This window comes from Mercenaria mercenaria, chromosome 6 (genome assembly GCF_021730395.1).
Source record: "Mercenaria mercenaria strain notata chromosome 6, MADL_Memer_1, whole genome shotgun sequence".
NCBI classification, from domain to species: Eukaryota; Metazoa; Mollusca; class Bivalvia; order Venerida; family Veneridae; genus Mercenaria; species Mercenaria mercenaria.
The window spans coordinates 53,400,745-53,415,866 of NC_069366.1; the positions used below are offsets into that span (position 1 = coordinate 53,400,745).

Here is a 15,122-nt window from a genome sequence, read left to right on the forward strand (position 1 = left end):
GTAAGAATTACAGTAACACATTTGAACTAATTTATAAAAAAAAACTATAGTAGCATACTTATTTATATGAATCTGTTCTATGACAGATTAGTAGGTAAGTGTAATTCATCCTTTTTTTTTTACATAACTTATAATTACCATTGACTATCTAGAATACCACTGGAACTGCAAGATTATCAGTAAAGTAGCCAGTGTGATAAACCACTATTGAGTACAGCTAAGTGCCTTGTTACCTGACATGACCCGTGTGTTTACATTTTCCTGCTGACTGCTCTGCTTTATCACATGACCAATGTCAGAGTTCAGATTGAAAATTTCAACTGTCAAATTTTCATATTCTTGTTATTTTGCAATAAAAATAACTCCTATGAGATATTTTTGTATACCTTTATTTTTTTTAAATAGATTAGAACTTAGAGAATCGATGGGGCAAACTATATTTAATAGTTTTCATTTTTATTTGAGTTATTTAGAAAAAAATGTCAAAAACTGAAGGATGTCTGAATGGTTTTTGAATTTGCAATGATTGACATTTTGTGGGTGGAGCCATTCCTTTTATACTGAGCCCTGGGGTTTGAAAAAACCCAGTTGAGCTTTTAACTTATTCGGCTAACCAACCAGCCAGTAATCTTGTAACTTAACATATACTTAGTGTGTGCACTTTAAAGGGAAAGGCAATGTTGTTCTAATGTTAATTCTGTCTGCAAGGATTTCTTGAATAATTTAAAGAAGTGAAAGAATTTTCAAAATCGGCTTAAAAATGAGAGTTATGAGCAATTAAATATTTGATCAAAATTGCTGCCATTTTGTTTTCATGGCAACAAAAAAAATGGCCGATTTCTTAAATTTCTAGATACAGATTTGGACTGTATTATTTACTTATTTCAGTTTAAAAAAATCTTTATTTGTTCTAGCTATTATGAACAAAATAACCATGTTTTACATCTTATCTGCAGAAACATATGAAATTAATTTATTTAAGAGGTTATTTGCTAAATGAAGAATTCAGCAGTGTAAAAGTGATGTCATAAACACACTGAAATGACTGCCTTTATGATCAACCATTTTCTTAAATTGCAAACTGCCATATCTTTTTCAGTAGTGGCCCCAGTTTAAAAATTCATTCAGCGTTATGAAAGGCTTGGAGGTGGCTTTCACATAGAATTAACTTATTGTCAGGCATCCCTTGCCTTTTAAAATCATTAGTCTTATACATACACATACATATGTAGATATATATATTCTAATGATTTTCACTTAATTAAATTTATTTGCATTTGTACTATGTCCTAAAAGTAAGAAAAAAGATGTATTTACATTTGTAAACATGTGGATCAAACAATTAACTTGTATCTTTCAAGCCTATTGTAATTGCATGCATCTACAAATGCAAACATCTGACATGACTTGTGATTAGCAGTGTTAGGGAGTCTATTGTTTGTTGACACCTTCTCAAAGAGCAGTAACTAAAACAATAAACAGACACGTCAAGAGTGTCAAAAATGAAAAGGTTTAAGATCAGAATCATTGATAATCATGATAAATATCGGATTAGATGTTAAATTTTATGGTAATTTTAAATAAACATATCAAAAGTTTGTTCGGTTTTCGAAGCAGAGAGGTTTCGGATTACAATGAAATATTTACAATAGATAAAAATATAAGAATATCGGGGCCAAACAATCTGTTCGGTTTAGAGAGGTTTCCGGACTAGAGGGGTTCGGATTAAGGAAATAGATTTAGAGTAAGCTTTACGCAATTTTCTGCAAGCAAGAATTGTCTCTGTGTGGAGTTCAATTTCATAACAAAAACGAGAACAAAGTTTAATATGAATTTCTCTACATGGATATATATCTACTCCGAAAATATATTAGTAAATATCATCCCAACACTGCACTCAAGTGGTTTGAACACAGATTACAGCCAAATACCTTTTGTCCGTGTAAATCATTACGGAAACCTAAAATTAAAAAATCTACATTGACATAATAAATATGTTGTGTGATGATCACACAAGAAACTTGTATATAATAGCATTTTAAAACGTATCTGACGGGAAACCGTTTTTACATGTGTGGACTTAAACAAATCTGTACGAAAGATAAAGTAAATAGCATCTTATCTTATGCCATGGGCTGTTCAAATTATAGGCCGCATATCTGTTCATCTATATCGATTCGGATCACTGTGCTTTTGTTAGCGTCTTTTTAAATAGTAAATAGGTCATCCAAGATGGCACCTATTTCTTTGCAGTTAAAAAGCCTAGCTGACAGTACTAAGAACCTCCTTGAGAGCCATCTGGTCTAGGTGCATAACGGCGGACAGTTTATTGAACACAAAGTTTTCCCTTAGCAAGGCCACAGAGGTCATAATTAATGCTTTTATAAAATTTCATTGTGGATGTAATTTTGACATTGGTAGAAAAAAAATGGGAGAGACGTTTGTATTTGAAGGAGTGAAATTCCAGTTTAGTATGAGTAGTAATATCAAGTCACAGCAGTGTAATTTTTGTATGATTTTACAGTAAGCAAATGTTACGAGAGAAACATCTGTTAGAAGATACATATGACCCTACCTTTCTCTTTATTTTATGTCAGCTTTATAAAAACGTACTCTTTAAAATGTGGTAAGGATTTGTTCTCTGAATAGGATCTGGACGTGTGGCAGCTCATTAAAATTGTCAATTTTATATAGAATATATAAGGAATGCTATTTCGGCATATGTGACCAAAATCAACCTCTACACTACTCTTGGCGTTTGTGGAACATGAATATGTCACAGCGTTTATGTGAGTTCTGTGAGATTTATAGATTTCTATTACACTTTAATATTCGTGCAACAAAAATTGTACTTTTTTGTTTATATTGAGATATATTTCTAATTAGAATTCTTGATAAATTTTATAGTTCACTGTGAAAATATCAGATTTGTTTAACTTTGATATTTCGATAATACACCACAAAACATGTAATATAAATAGGCTACATTAATTCAGTGTGTTATGAGGATCGTTCAGAAAGTAAAACAAGCATCTCTACGTAATATTAAACGCCAAGATCAACGCGCTAATGTAATTTTCTCCTTATTACCTATCTTTACCCTTTTTTACAGTACGTAGTTTTATACAAAACGCTTTTAATTACAAAAGTTGTTAAATACACAAGATCATCAGTAGAGTATATTAGTTTCATAAAAAGAATGACTGTTTGTCTTTCGACAGACGAAATAATACCTTCAAGACACTACCTTCCTGTACAAAACAATAAAAGACTTGTTGATTATAAAACGTTTTATTAAAAGAGGTTACGACCCAACTGTTTTGAGACATACCGCATGTTTAGTGTTTAACCCGTTTACAGTTGGACACTACGATTCCCTCTTTGATTGTGTCTGACGGAAGAGGGGGAGGACTCTATGATAAGCAGTTTTTAAATCCTACCAGGACTGAACTGTTTTGATATCTGTCTTCTGGCCTGTTTCGTCGGGCCCTTAAGGGTGTTTCTCTTGTTGCTCTGTCTTCTGAAAAGGCATTGAGTACATACGTTTTTGGTTCTAAAGGTTTGCTTTTTATATTTTTATACACGAGCATTTTTGTGTTTTACTTGCCATGCCTTTTTGTTTCCATTACGTGTGTTAGAGATTCACCTGGAGGGGATTACTTTTATTTACACTGTCCCGTGTCTTTGGAACATGGTGGGGGTAAGAGTGAGGTTGGGTGTGCACCATAAACCGGTTTAAGCTCCCCAGTGGTGTTTTTGCCACTGACCGTTCCAAGGCGGTGCCCCACTGTGTTCCTTTGTTTGTTCGTTTTGTTCTCTTGTGTAGGCTTTGTGTGTGTGCGCGTGTATGTGTGTGTGTTCCTTTGTTTGTTCGTTTTGTCCTCGTGTTTTGGCTTTGTGTGTGTGCACGTGTATGTGCACGTGTATGTGTGTGTGTTTGTGGTGTGCACCTCTGCGTGCTGTAGGTTTCGTTTTGGGGAGGCTGCGATTTTGGTACGTGGCATTCCCTGTTTGATATTTGTCTTTGTTTTTTTTTTGTTGTATGAATTTCCCCCAAAATGGTGACTTGAACTTGCCCAGTATTTTACATAATCATATACCTGTGTATCAAAAATGAATTCAATCCATTCATTCTTTCAAAAGTTACTCAACGTATATAAACGGATATAAGGATTTTAAGTGAAAATTGCAAGGACCATAACTTTGTCAAAATTGGTGGATTGATACTAAAATTGAATTTGCCCTGTATTTTATGATCACATCCCTGTGTACTTAAAATGAATTTATTCCATTCGTCCGTTCAAGTTCAAGAGTGATTGAACGGACAAGCAGTTTAAAATTAAAAAAAAAGGATCAAAACTGCAAAAAAATAAATGGTGGATTGCAACTGAAATCGAATAGGGTCTGCATTTCATAATTATATACCTGTGTATTTTGAATAGTAAATGAACAGGTGAGTTATAAAATAGGATTGTCATAACAATACTTTGATAAATAACTCTTTATTCAGATAAATATTTTGCCAAACCCGGATTTCACGAAACGAATCCACGTAAGACGAATGCATCATTGCTGATGTTTAAAGGCCCTTTTTATACTTTACCTATACCTATTTCAGGTAATTAGAATATACCTTGGTGGTTATTTAGGCTTTCTTTTTATATAACTTCACGAGAGCATTTTGTATTTGCACTCTTTGCCTTTTGGTGACATTGCCCGTGTAAGGAATAACTTTTATTTACACTTCCATGTGACTTTTAAACAAAGCGAGGGTTAAGAACTCCTTTACGTGCGTGCCATAAACTATTTTAAACTCCCTAGTGCTTTAGTGGCCACTGACTGTTCCAAAGCGGTCTTACTTTCTATGCATTTTTGTGAGTTTTTGTTGTTCACGTTCAAGACTATTCGGGCTGCGATTTTGGGAGGCTGAGTTCACCTGCTGGGTATTTATCCATGATTTATTTGCAATAATCTTTTATGTGGTACCTTACTTAAGACCATTTAAACCATTTTCTATTGTTTCCATCCAGTCATCTATTATACGAATATAATTAAGAAAAGGCATATTTTTGTGCATGGTATTTGGCGTGTGGAATAGCTTTCTAAATCATGAAGGTTTAGAGAAAACAGTAAATCCAGTCAAATCTAAATTAGATGATACTTAGGCAGGTCTGGATATCAATTCTGAGAGCTGTTTTGCCAAAGACAGGTAAAAGTAAATGTCTTTGATGGGATGTTGCCAAGTACCACTGTTGAGGTTGAGGTTGAAGTGCGATATAACAACAAGAACGTATTTTAAGGGAGTTGTAACGGGTATAGGTTTTTAGAATATGAAAAAAAGTTTGTAAAAGAATATCTATCTATCTATCTATCTATCTATTTATACTGCAACACTCCTCTCTGCGAGTATTATGTGCAGCTGCGCGCCTGTACAAGAAGTTAAAAGTAGATTGGATAGGAGGATAAAAGTAATAAACGGTGTGTATTGCAAGTATGAATACAGTTGATAGTGTTAAAAACAAGAAGGATTTACAGATAAAAGCAGTTTAAAAACAGGTCTATCATGTTAAGCATTGTGTACAAGTTTGGTCACACCCTGCTTAAACTGATTCAGGGTGGGGGCTTGCACAAGTTGTACTGGAAGGGAATTCCAAAGCACTATGGTGGCTGGAAAGAAAGAATATACTTATAGTAATTACAGGGAGTGAGGATCTGAGTATAGGAGTGGGGATGCATATGTCTTGTTAGACGGGATGGGGGCTGACATAGGGGGGGGGGGGGGGGGGGGGAAGTGGCACAGCAACCAAACCATTCACTATCTTGTAGAACATAAGGAGGGTGGAATCAGATTTCCTATCTTAAAGGGGTACGCCATTCTCAGCTGACATAGCATGTTTGTGACACTGCTGTAAGGGGAGTAGTCATGACAAACCCCATCGCGCTGCCCTCCGCTGAATCATTTCGATCTGGTGGATGTTTTGTTGGGTGTAAGGGTTCCAAACACAGCTAGCCTGACTAGGGCTTTATAAGCTACTTCTCGAACTTTTTGGTTTTTGCATGGGATATTTCGCTTGATGAAGTTTAGTGTTCGGGTAGCTTTGGACGTGACTAAATTGATACGTTTATTCCAATTAAGATCTGAGGATATAGTGACCCCAAGGTACTTTGCATCAGGAACTGTTTCCAAGACTTGGCCATGGAGAGTGTACTTTGATTTAAAAGTTTTTTTTTTACCTTGTTATGTTCATAACAGTGCATTTTGAGGGGTTGAACTCCATGTCCCACTTACTTTCCCATAGCTGTAACCTATTTAAGTCTTTCTGGAGGATGTTTTCTTGGGCAGAACTATTTACAGTTCTTTGCAGTGTCATCGGCGAATAAACGAACCTGTGAAATCAGATTTTCAGGCAGGTCATTAATGTAGAGTAAGAATAGAAGGGGGCCTAGGACGGAGCCCTGTGGGACTCCGGACGTTACTGGAACTTCTTCTGATGTTTCACCATTCACAAGGACAGACTGGCGCCTGCCAATCAAGAAAGACTTGACCCATTGCAACGTGGTGCCCTGAACGCCATGTTGATGAAGTTTATACAGAAGTTTCAGATGGTTAACCTTATCAAATGCTTGAGAGAAGTCCAGAAAGATCAAGTCCGTCTGGTAGCCTTGAATTAAGTTTCGGGATAGATCTTCTACAAGTTCGAGTAACTGCGTTTCGCACGACCTTTTCTCTCTGAACCCATGCTGTAGGTCATAGAGGACATTGTTAACCTGGAAGTGCTTGGTAATATTAGAGGCTATGATGTGTTCCAGTAACTTACAGAGAATACAAGTTAGGGAAATAGGCCGGTAATTTGCAGGATTGCTTTTGTCACCCTTCTTAAATAAAGGAGTGACATTGGCCCTGGGCCAGTCAGCTGGGATAGTGCCCGTGTCAAGGGACCTTTGAAAGAGCTTATTGACTAGTGGTGAGATTTGTTCACTAAGATTTTTAAGAAGGATCGGCTTTAGACCATCGGGACCACATGCTTTATCTATTTTTAGGGACGAAAGGAGTTTCTGAACACCATTTATGCCTATAGTGACCTTTGGCATTTGGGGATATTTTGGTTGGTAATCAGTTGGTATGGAGAGTAGAGACTGCACTTTAATTTTACAGAGTTGGCCCAATTTGAGAGGTGACATTGGGGTGAACACGGACTGGAATTGACGATTGAGGATATCAATATTGGATATATGAGCTTCTATAGGCTGGCAAAGGAGCTACTTGTTAAAATATAACAATTATCTCATTATTTAGCGGTGTAGGTGTATCATAAGATTATAAGATTTATTTGAATTTGGCAATTAATTTGACTCTCTCCGCGGTACGGATTATCTTTTTTTTTCAGTGTTACCTCCCGTTAAATACTCTTCAAATTTGACAGGTGCCACGAAATGTCAGATTCCAATTTTGTCAACAATTTTCGGTAAAATTAATAAATATCTTGATATAATTTATGCACTAATGGATTTATATAAAATAAATCGTTGGGAGGATTGCTTTAACGTCCACAAATACGTCTCCTATGTTTGAAAAAAGAACATAAACGCCCATTTAATGAGTCACTCTTAGAATTTATTTTTAACTTTCAGAAAAGATTCCCAGCACGCAGGAGTCAAAGGTCAATCAATGTGTGTAATTATATATTCTGTAATATGAGTCTTTAAATATGGCAGAAAGTGGACAGATGTTAATGAAAGTGCTTAACAGCTATGTGTCACTGGATAGATTGTTAATTTATCCATTTAGAGCTATTAAAATAAATAGATTGGCAACTTGAAAGGCATATCTCGCCAACATCATGTGGGAACTGAATGAGATCTCCTTTTACTGCTGAATGAATTCATTAACAGACAGCAAAAGGATAAAAATTTGTGTCGTGAAGAACTTTCTATCAGATCGTTTGTTTCAAAGAAGTATAAAATAAACAGAATGGCAACAGGAGATAATCTTGTGTCACCGCGTTATCTTATTGAAGCGTTTGCTAATTTGATCACTCGGGATCAAATCAACAGACACATATTAAAGTATTGCACTGGCGATACAGCCAGCAAGTAATAAACCGAATCGGGTCCAATTTTCAAACAACAACTGTTGATTTCTCTGACCAATACTAATAACATTAAAAAAACACTATTACCATTATAAACAAACGATCTGATAGAAAGTTTTTCACAACACAAATTTTTATCCTTCTGCTGTCTGTTTCATACACCGGTAAAAGGAGATCTCATTCAGTTCCCACATGATGTTGGCGAGATTTGCTCTATAAGCCTTTCAAGCTGCCAATCTATTTTTATAGCTCTTTGTTTGTTTATAATGATAATGGTGTCTTTTTAATGTTATTAGTATTTTCTACACGTGGAAGAAAGGAATTTATGATTGGAAATCTGAGAAAACAACAGTTGTCGTTTGAAAATTGGACCTAATTAGGTTCATTACATGCTGGCCGTATCGCCAGTGTAATACTTTCACAAGTGGTCAAGTCGGCAAACGCTTCAATAAGATAACGCGCTGACATGAGCTTACACAAGATTATCTCCTGTTGCCATTCTGTGTATTTTTATACTTCTTTGATTTATCATACTTTGTTTGCATAAGATAGCATTATTACCTTTAAACAAATACTAGGTGAAATTCAAACCGTAACTACTGTTTTCCCTAGAAAATATTATTTTCAGTATTGTCTCCATGACTCAAGATCTGGTTGTAAATATGGGATTTGTCTCCATGACTCAAGATCTGCTTGTAAATATGGGATTTATACATGGACAAATCAAGCATGACTTCACATTGTGCTAAATGCTGTATGTTTGTGCTAATTTTGTTACAGGTTTTATGTGGAATAAGTGAAAAGCATTTATATTTTCACAAAATAGATAAACAGAAAATTAAATGGTTTTACTCATTTTTAGCTCACCAGAGCACAAAGTGCTCAAGGTGAGCTATTGTGACCGGTCATTGTCTGGCGTCAGTTGTCCGTCAACATATGCCTTGTGAACACTCTAGAGGCCACATTTGTGACCCAATCTGTATAAAACTTGGTCAAAATGTTAGTCTTGATGATCTCTAGGTCAAGTTCGAAACTGGATTATGTTGGATCAAAAACTAGGTCAGTAGGCCAGATCAAAGGAAAAGCTTGTGAACACTCTAGAGGCCACATTTTTGACCCAATCGAAACTTGGTCAGAATGTTAGTCTTGATGATCTCTAGGTTAATTTCGAAACTGGTTCATGTTGGGTCAAAAACTAGGTCAGTAGGCTAGATCAAAGGAAAAGCTTGTGAACACTCTAGAGGCCACAGTTGTGGCCCAATATTTATGAAACTTGGTCAGAATGTTTGTCTTGATGATTTCTAGATCAAGTCGATTCTGGGTCATGTGGGATCAAAAACTAGGTCACCCGGTCAAATCAAAGGAAAAGCTTGTGAACACTTTAGAGGCCACAGTTGTGACTCAATCTTTATGAAACTGGGTCAGAATGTTTGTCTTAATGATTTCTAGGACAGTTTTGAAACTGGGTCTTACGGAGTCAAAAACTAGATCACTAGGCCAGATCAAAGGATTAGCTTGTGAACACTCTAGAGGCCACAGGTGTGACTCTATCTTTATGAAATTTGATCAGAATGTTTGTCTTGATGATCTTTAGGTCAAGTTCGATTCTTGGTCATGTGGGGTCAAAAACTAGGTCACCCTGTGAAATCAAAGGAAAAGCTTGTGAACAATCTATAGGCAACACTTGTCACCCAACCTTTATGAGATTTGGTCAGAATGTTTATCTTGCTGATTTCTAGGTCAAATTTGAATCTGGGTCATGTGGGGTCAAAAACTAGGTCAGAAGGCCAGATCAAAGAAAAAGCTTGTGAACACTCTAGAGGCCACAGTTGTGACTCAATCTTTATGAAACATGGTCAGAATGTTTGTCTTGATAATCTGTAGGTCAAGTTCGTATCTTGGTCATGTGGGGTCAAAAACTAGGTCAGTAGGCCAGATCAAGGCGAAAGCTTTTGAACACTCTAGAGGTCACACTTGTGACCCAGTGTTTATGAAACTTTGTCAGAATGTTTGCCTTGATGATCTCTAGGTCAGTTTTGAAACTGGGTCATGTGGGGTCAAAAACTAGGTCAGAAGTGAGATCAAAGGAAAAGCTTGTGAACACTCTAGAGGCCACAGTTGTGACTCAATCTTTATGAAACTTGGTAAGAATGTTAGTCTTGATGATCTTAAGGTCAAGTTTTAATCTGGGTCATTTGGGGTCCAAAACTAGGTCACATGGTCAAATCAAAGGAAAAGTTTGTGAATACTCTAAAGGCAACAGTTGTGACTCAATCTTTATGAAACTTGGTCAGAATATTTGTCTTGATGATCTCTAGGTTAAATTCGAAACTGGGTCATATAGGATCAAAAACTAGGTCAGTAGGCCAGATCAACTCTGGTGAGCGATATAGGGCCATCATGGCCCTCTTGTTTATGTAATAGAGCTTACAATTTATGTCAGGCTGTGAATTAATTATCATTACGCCAGTTTTCAGACGTGGCTAAGTTAGATGTAATATCAGACTGAAATGAAATGAAAGTGATAATTGCAACACAAGTTGGACTTGAGAAAACAAGGGAAAAAAACCAACTAAATTCAAATGAAAATGGTGCAAGAAACATTCCATCCAAAATATCCAAATAGTTACATTCAAAGAGGAAGAATTTTAACACCAGTCAGATAACAAAGAAAGAGAATGATACAAAAGAACCCAAAATAAAATGGAACAAGAACATCACACCAAAATTTATAGAAATCAGGCAAGAAGACATGGCTAAATGACATTGAAACAAACCACAGCCAAATTCATTTAAAAATGCCCGTGACTGTTAAACCTGCACCTGTTTATCTTCCAAAATAATCAAACATCAACAATCATTTTCTTACATAGATCTACTGCTTGATATTTCAATATTAACAGTGTCTCAAATATGCAAAATTTTGGCCAGTATTCAAAATGGAAGATTTATGAAAAGTATTGTAACAAATAATGGCTGATTTAAAGTTAGCTCAAAAAAGAAAAACTGCTGAAAGTCACATACATTCAAGGTAAAGGCTATTAATTTTGCATAGTTACTGAGACATAATGCAGTGAAGTAATAAAGTAATTTTTCTTGTATGTACAATAACTAAATTGCCATTCAAATGACTTAGCACAAATATTTTCCATAACGTAACAAGATTTAACGGTGTCTAGTTTGTGTCGTTCCATAACTCTTCATTCCATGAAGATTTTTGATATATTACCTTGCACAAAATTCCTCGTAGCAAAATGATATGTCATGTGCAGGACCCTGACCCCAAGGTCAAAGGTCATGGTCACACCTAGAGGACAAATGGTTTTAGGTAATTTATATTGTCCAGTTGGATACTCAGATAACTTGGCATAAACATCCAACTTAACAAACTGATGTGACATGTGGACCCAAGTAAAAATTAAGGTTTAATAATGCTGCAGTTGAGATCATTAAGCCCCCTCAGGTACTGTGAAATCATTTAATTTCGTGGGCATGAAATTTCATGGTTTTGGTCAAAACGGTAATTTTGTGGGGATATAAATTTGTGGATTTCAACTTTTGAACAAAAAAATGAATGGGAATTTTACTTGTTCGTTGGGATTAAATTTCTTGGATTGACTGAACCATGAAATCAACGAAAATTAGTCCCCCACAAATATTAATGATTTCACAGTATGTGATTCCAGTTCATTTATTCAGTTTTGTCATCTAACTGTGAGATGGTGGCGGTGGGGGTGGATGGATCAACATATTTCATTAGAAATTTGAAACTTTTTTTTTATCAGTTGTAGCAGGAGATGATCCTATGGTCTTGCCAACTTATGATAAATTTTGTATTACAGTGTATTCTAGCAGTGAATCATTTTCAGTATTCATACATTTACTTGATAGCTTGTTTATGAAGCTGATATTATTTTGTGAGTTCCACTTCATTCTCAAGTGGTTCTCACATTAATTAAGACTGGAATACAACAACCTAAAAATCTATAGAGCAAAGTAGAAAGAAATATCTTTGAAAGTCAATAAAAGTGTATTTGCTCTGTTGGTGTATGCAAACATGGGGTTAATGTTCTTGTTACTATTGTTATTTGTTTAAAGTGCTTCATGCTTCGTTTTACATTGATTATGAAACGTAAATGTAATGTAATTGCTACATGATTCCATTGTTTATAAGATTGAGTTTTGGAGACCAGTTTCAGGATTTATTTCAGAATTGGCCCACTCCCCATATTTAAAAAATGTTTTTTAGTTAGTTGAGATCATAAGTGAATACCAGCACTATTTTAGTGCTATAACTGTTAAATTATAAAGTGGATTTATAGTTTATATAAAATTACTTAGAAAATGTCGAAGTAATAGAAAAAGATAATTTTTGTTTTGGCCTTAATACCCTTGCCCTTCACCTCCATGTCCCCACACACTGCTACTTTTGCTAAATGTAACAGGTATTAATAAATGAGTGTACAGCAATTATCACAGGGGGTGGGGAGCTAAATGTGAAGTCCATCTAGTGCTCCATTAAATGAGTTACAGATCACTTATAGAAATTCTCCCTAATTCTTTATGTTGACAGTATTTTTTGTAATAATGAATCAAGTGGCATTGGCAAAATATTTATTCTATCATACACGTCTCATGAACTATTTCAGATGCATAGGGATGGTAAATGAGAAGCATCTGATGATGAAAACATCGAGGCCTTAGCGCAAGACTAGCTTACGTTAATATGAATTAGAAAATAGATAGAGTAGTTTGGTGTTGAGCCCTTGATATATTGATAATTTACTCTATCTTGTTGAAGCACTGGGCAAATTATTTTATTGTTTCATTAATTATTTATAACTGTTTTATCATTGCAGATCATTAGACTTCTGCCAAAAGTATACAAGATAGTGGTGTGAGATAGATAAATGGGAAGGAAAAACAACAGAATAACTAAACAGAGTATATTATAAGTAACACAACAATATCGGTACTTCCATATATATTCACCCACAATTTCATGTTAGACTGACTTACAAAAGAATCTCGGCTTTTAGAAGTTTTTATTCCATTTATTTTATTGGTCTGGACAGTCTGTGATCTGAAATCAAAATTGTGTCCTCACTGCTGATAACAACATATTTTTATAGAGATCTGATTAGTATAATATTATATATATTTTATAGAGCTTTTGATAATGACATTTATTTCGGGGGCATTTTAGAGTCAAGCTTGTTCATTCGTTTGCGTGAACTAGATTTATTTTTTACAAAAAGGCTGATTTTCATGGATTTCTATATCTCATTTGATTAAAAGTATTAATTAGTGTCAATAAGAAAAAAAACTAGTATTATCAAAATTGACTGACAGCGGATTAGCAATAAAATAAGTTTTTAAAGTGACCAGAAACATACAGTGAATGAAAGTTACCTGGTTGAGAAAGTTGTCGTCAAGAGATGTCAGCAGGTGAACGATTTACTGTGACGAAGGCGAGTGAGGAGTCGCCGATCGGGGAGACTGGACGTCAGGATGGGTACGGAGCTGCGAGCATCCAGTACGGTCAGAGTGGAAATCAAGGTTGGTTTTGAATGGTCCTGCGTAGATGACTTGTTTGGTCTATACAAGAAGAATTTTTTATATATATATATATATAATAATAATAAATAAAAAAGAAAAACATCCAATGGGTTTCCTCTATCTGTATTTCTGTCTATTGGATGTTTTTCTTTTTTATTTATTATATACTTGTCCAGGAGTAACTTTTAATATTTTCTATTATATATATACATTGAGGTTTGATTGGCAAGAAATATAATATTATAATTGCATAACTGATTGTTGTCTTGTTAAAAATGAATGTCTTGTACCTACCATTATACAAACTCTCTAAAATGATCTAGTTAGATCCCTTCTAATATGAAAGCACACACGTGGGAGAAATTTTCTAAGTTATTTTGTTCTCCTTCAAAAGTGGGGAGATTAATTAGTTGATGTTATTTAGTGTTTTGCTCTTTATATATCATAAGATGGAAACTGAGTTTAGTTGCATTGTTGAAAAGAAAATGTTATTTTTTAACCAAAAGTAGTGTTTTCAAGATATCATACATTGATGTTTTCAGAAGAGATCTTGACAAAAATACTCAAGTTTAGGTAACAAAGTTCCAGCTTTACACACCCTGATAATAGCTTGCTGTGATGTTGTTTTAATATTTGCAAAATTTCTGAAATTGGTCACTTTTGCCCCATGTTATTTCCTGTTAATCATACATTCATACATTCATTCCATTTTGTTTTTTCAGCTGGACTGTTTGAAAAACAAGTAGAGCTCTTGCACTCACCCATTTGTCAGGGTCTGTGTCCTGATTTGGTTAAGTTTTTGTGGGAAAGCTAAAGCTGGTTTGTCAGTTGACACTAGTCTTGTGAAAAAAAGATTTGAATTTTCACACACTTGTTAAGTGATACTCTGATATGTTATCTGACACGTAATGTTTAGGTTCCATAACTTTATTTTTTGATTTTTACAAAGTTATGCCCCTTTCTCAATTAGAGCTGGTATTTTCTGATGTAAAGTGCAGGTTCTATTACTGCATTTTGTATTTTCACAAAGTTATGTACAAATTTATGCACCTTTTCCATCTTAGTAATTTTTGTTTAATTTCTTGTTTGTAATTTGGTAATTCAGGAACCACTTGCTGGAATGAATTGAGACTTTTTACATACTGGTCTGTTTTGGCCTTTGACAAAATTATACCACTAACTCAACTTCAGAGTTATTTTGATGTGATCTGTTATCTCATTTATGAAAGTTCTATATCTAAGAATTGTTGCTCTTTTGTGTATTTTATGTTTTCATTATTTTAATTTATTTAGTGACAAGACTTTTGAATAGTTGAGCGTTGCTGTCCCCTGATACCTCTTGTCTTATATATATACTATATATATTGTCATGAAAAACTAAATCAAACTATAAAAATTTAAATGATTAAATCTGGTGGTGGTTAAGAGTTTGAATGAGAATGTCTTTATATAATTGCTAGCATGTTCTAC

The 15,122-nt window shown here is 34.8% G+C and overlaps 1 protein-coding gene across 2 annotated transcripts in view; it reads left to right on the forward strand.

The window, feature by feature from the left end:
* Positions 1-13,315: 13,315 nt before the first annotated feature.
* Positions 13,316-15,122, forward strand: part of LOC128557743 (solute carrier family 12 member 6-like) — a 127,824-nt gene continuing 126,017 nt past the window's right edge. For both annotated transcript variants that reach the window (XM_053545916.1, XM_053545917.1), the window contains exon 1: positions 13,316-13,652. In XM_053545916.1, the coding sequence (XP_053401891.1) occupies positions 13,532-13,652 (121 nt within the window). In that variant the 5' untranslated portion in view covers positions 13,316-13,531. The remainder of the gene's footprint in view (positions 13,653-15,122) is intronic.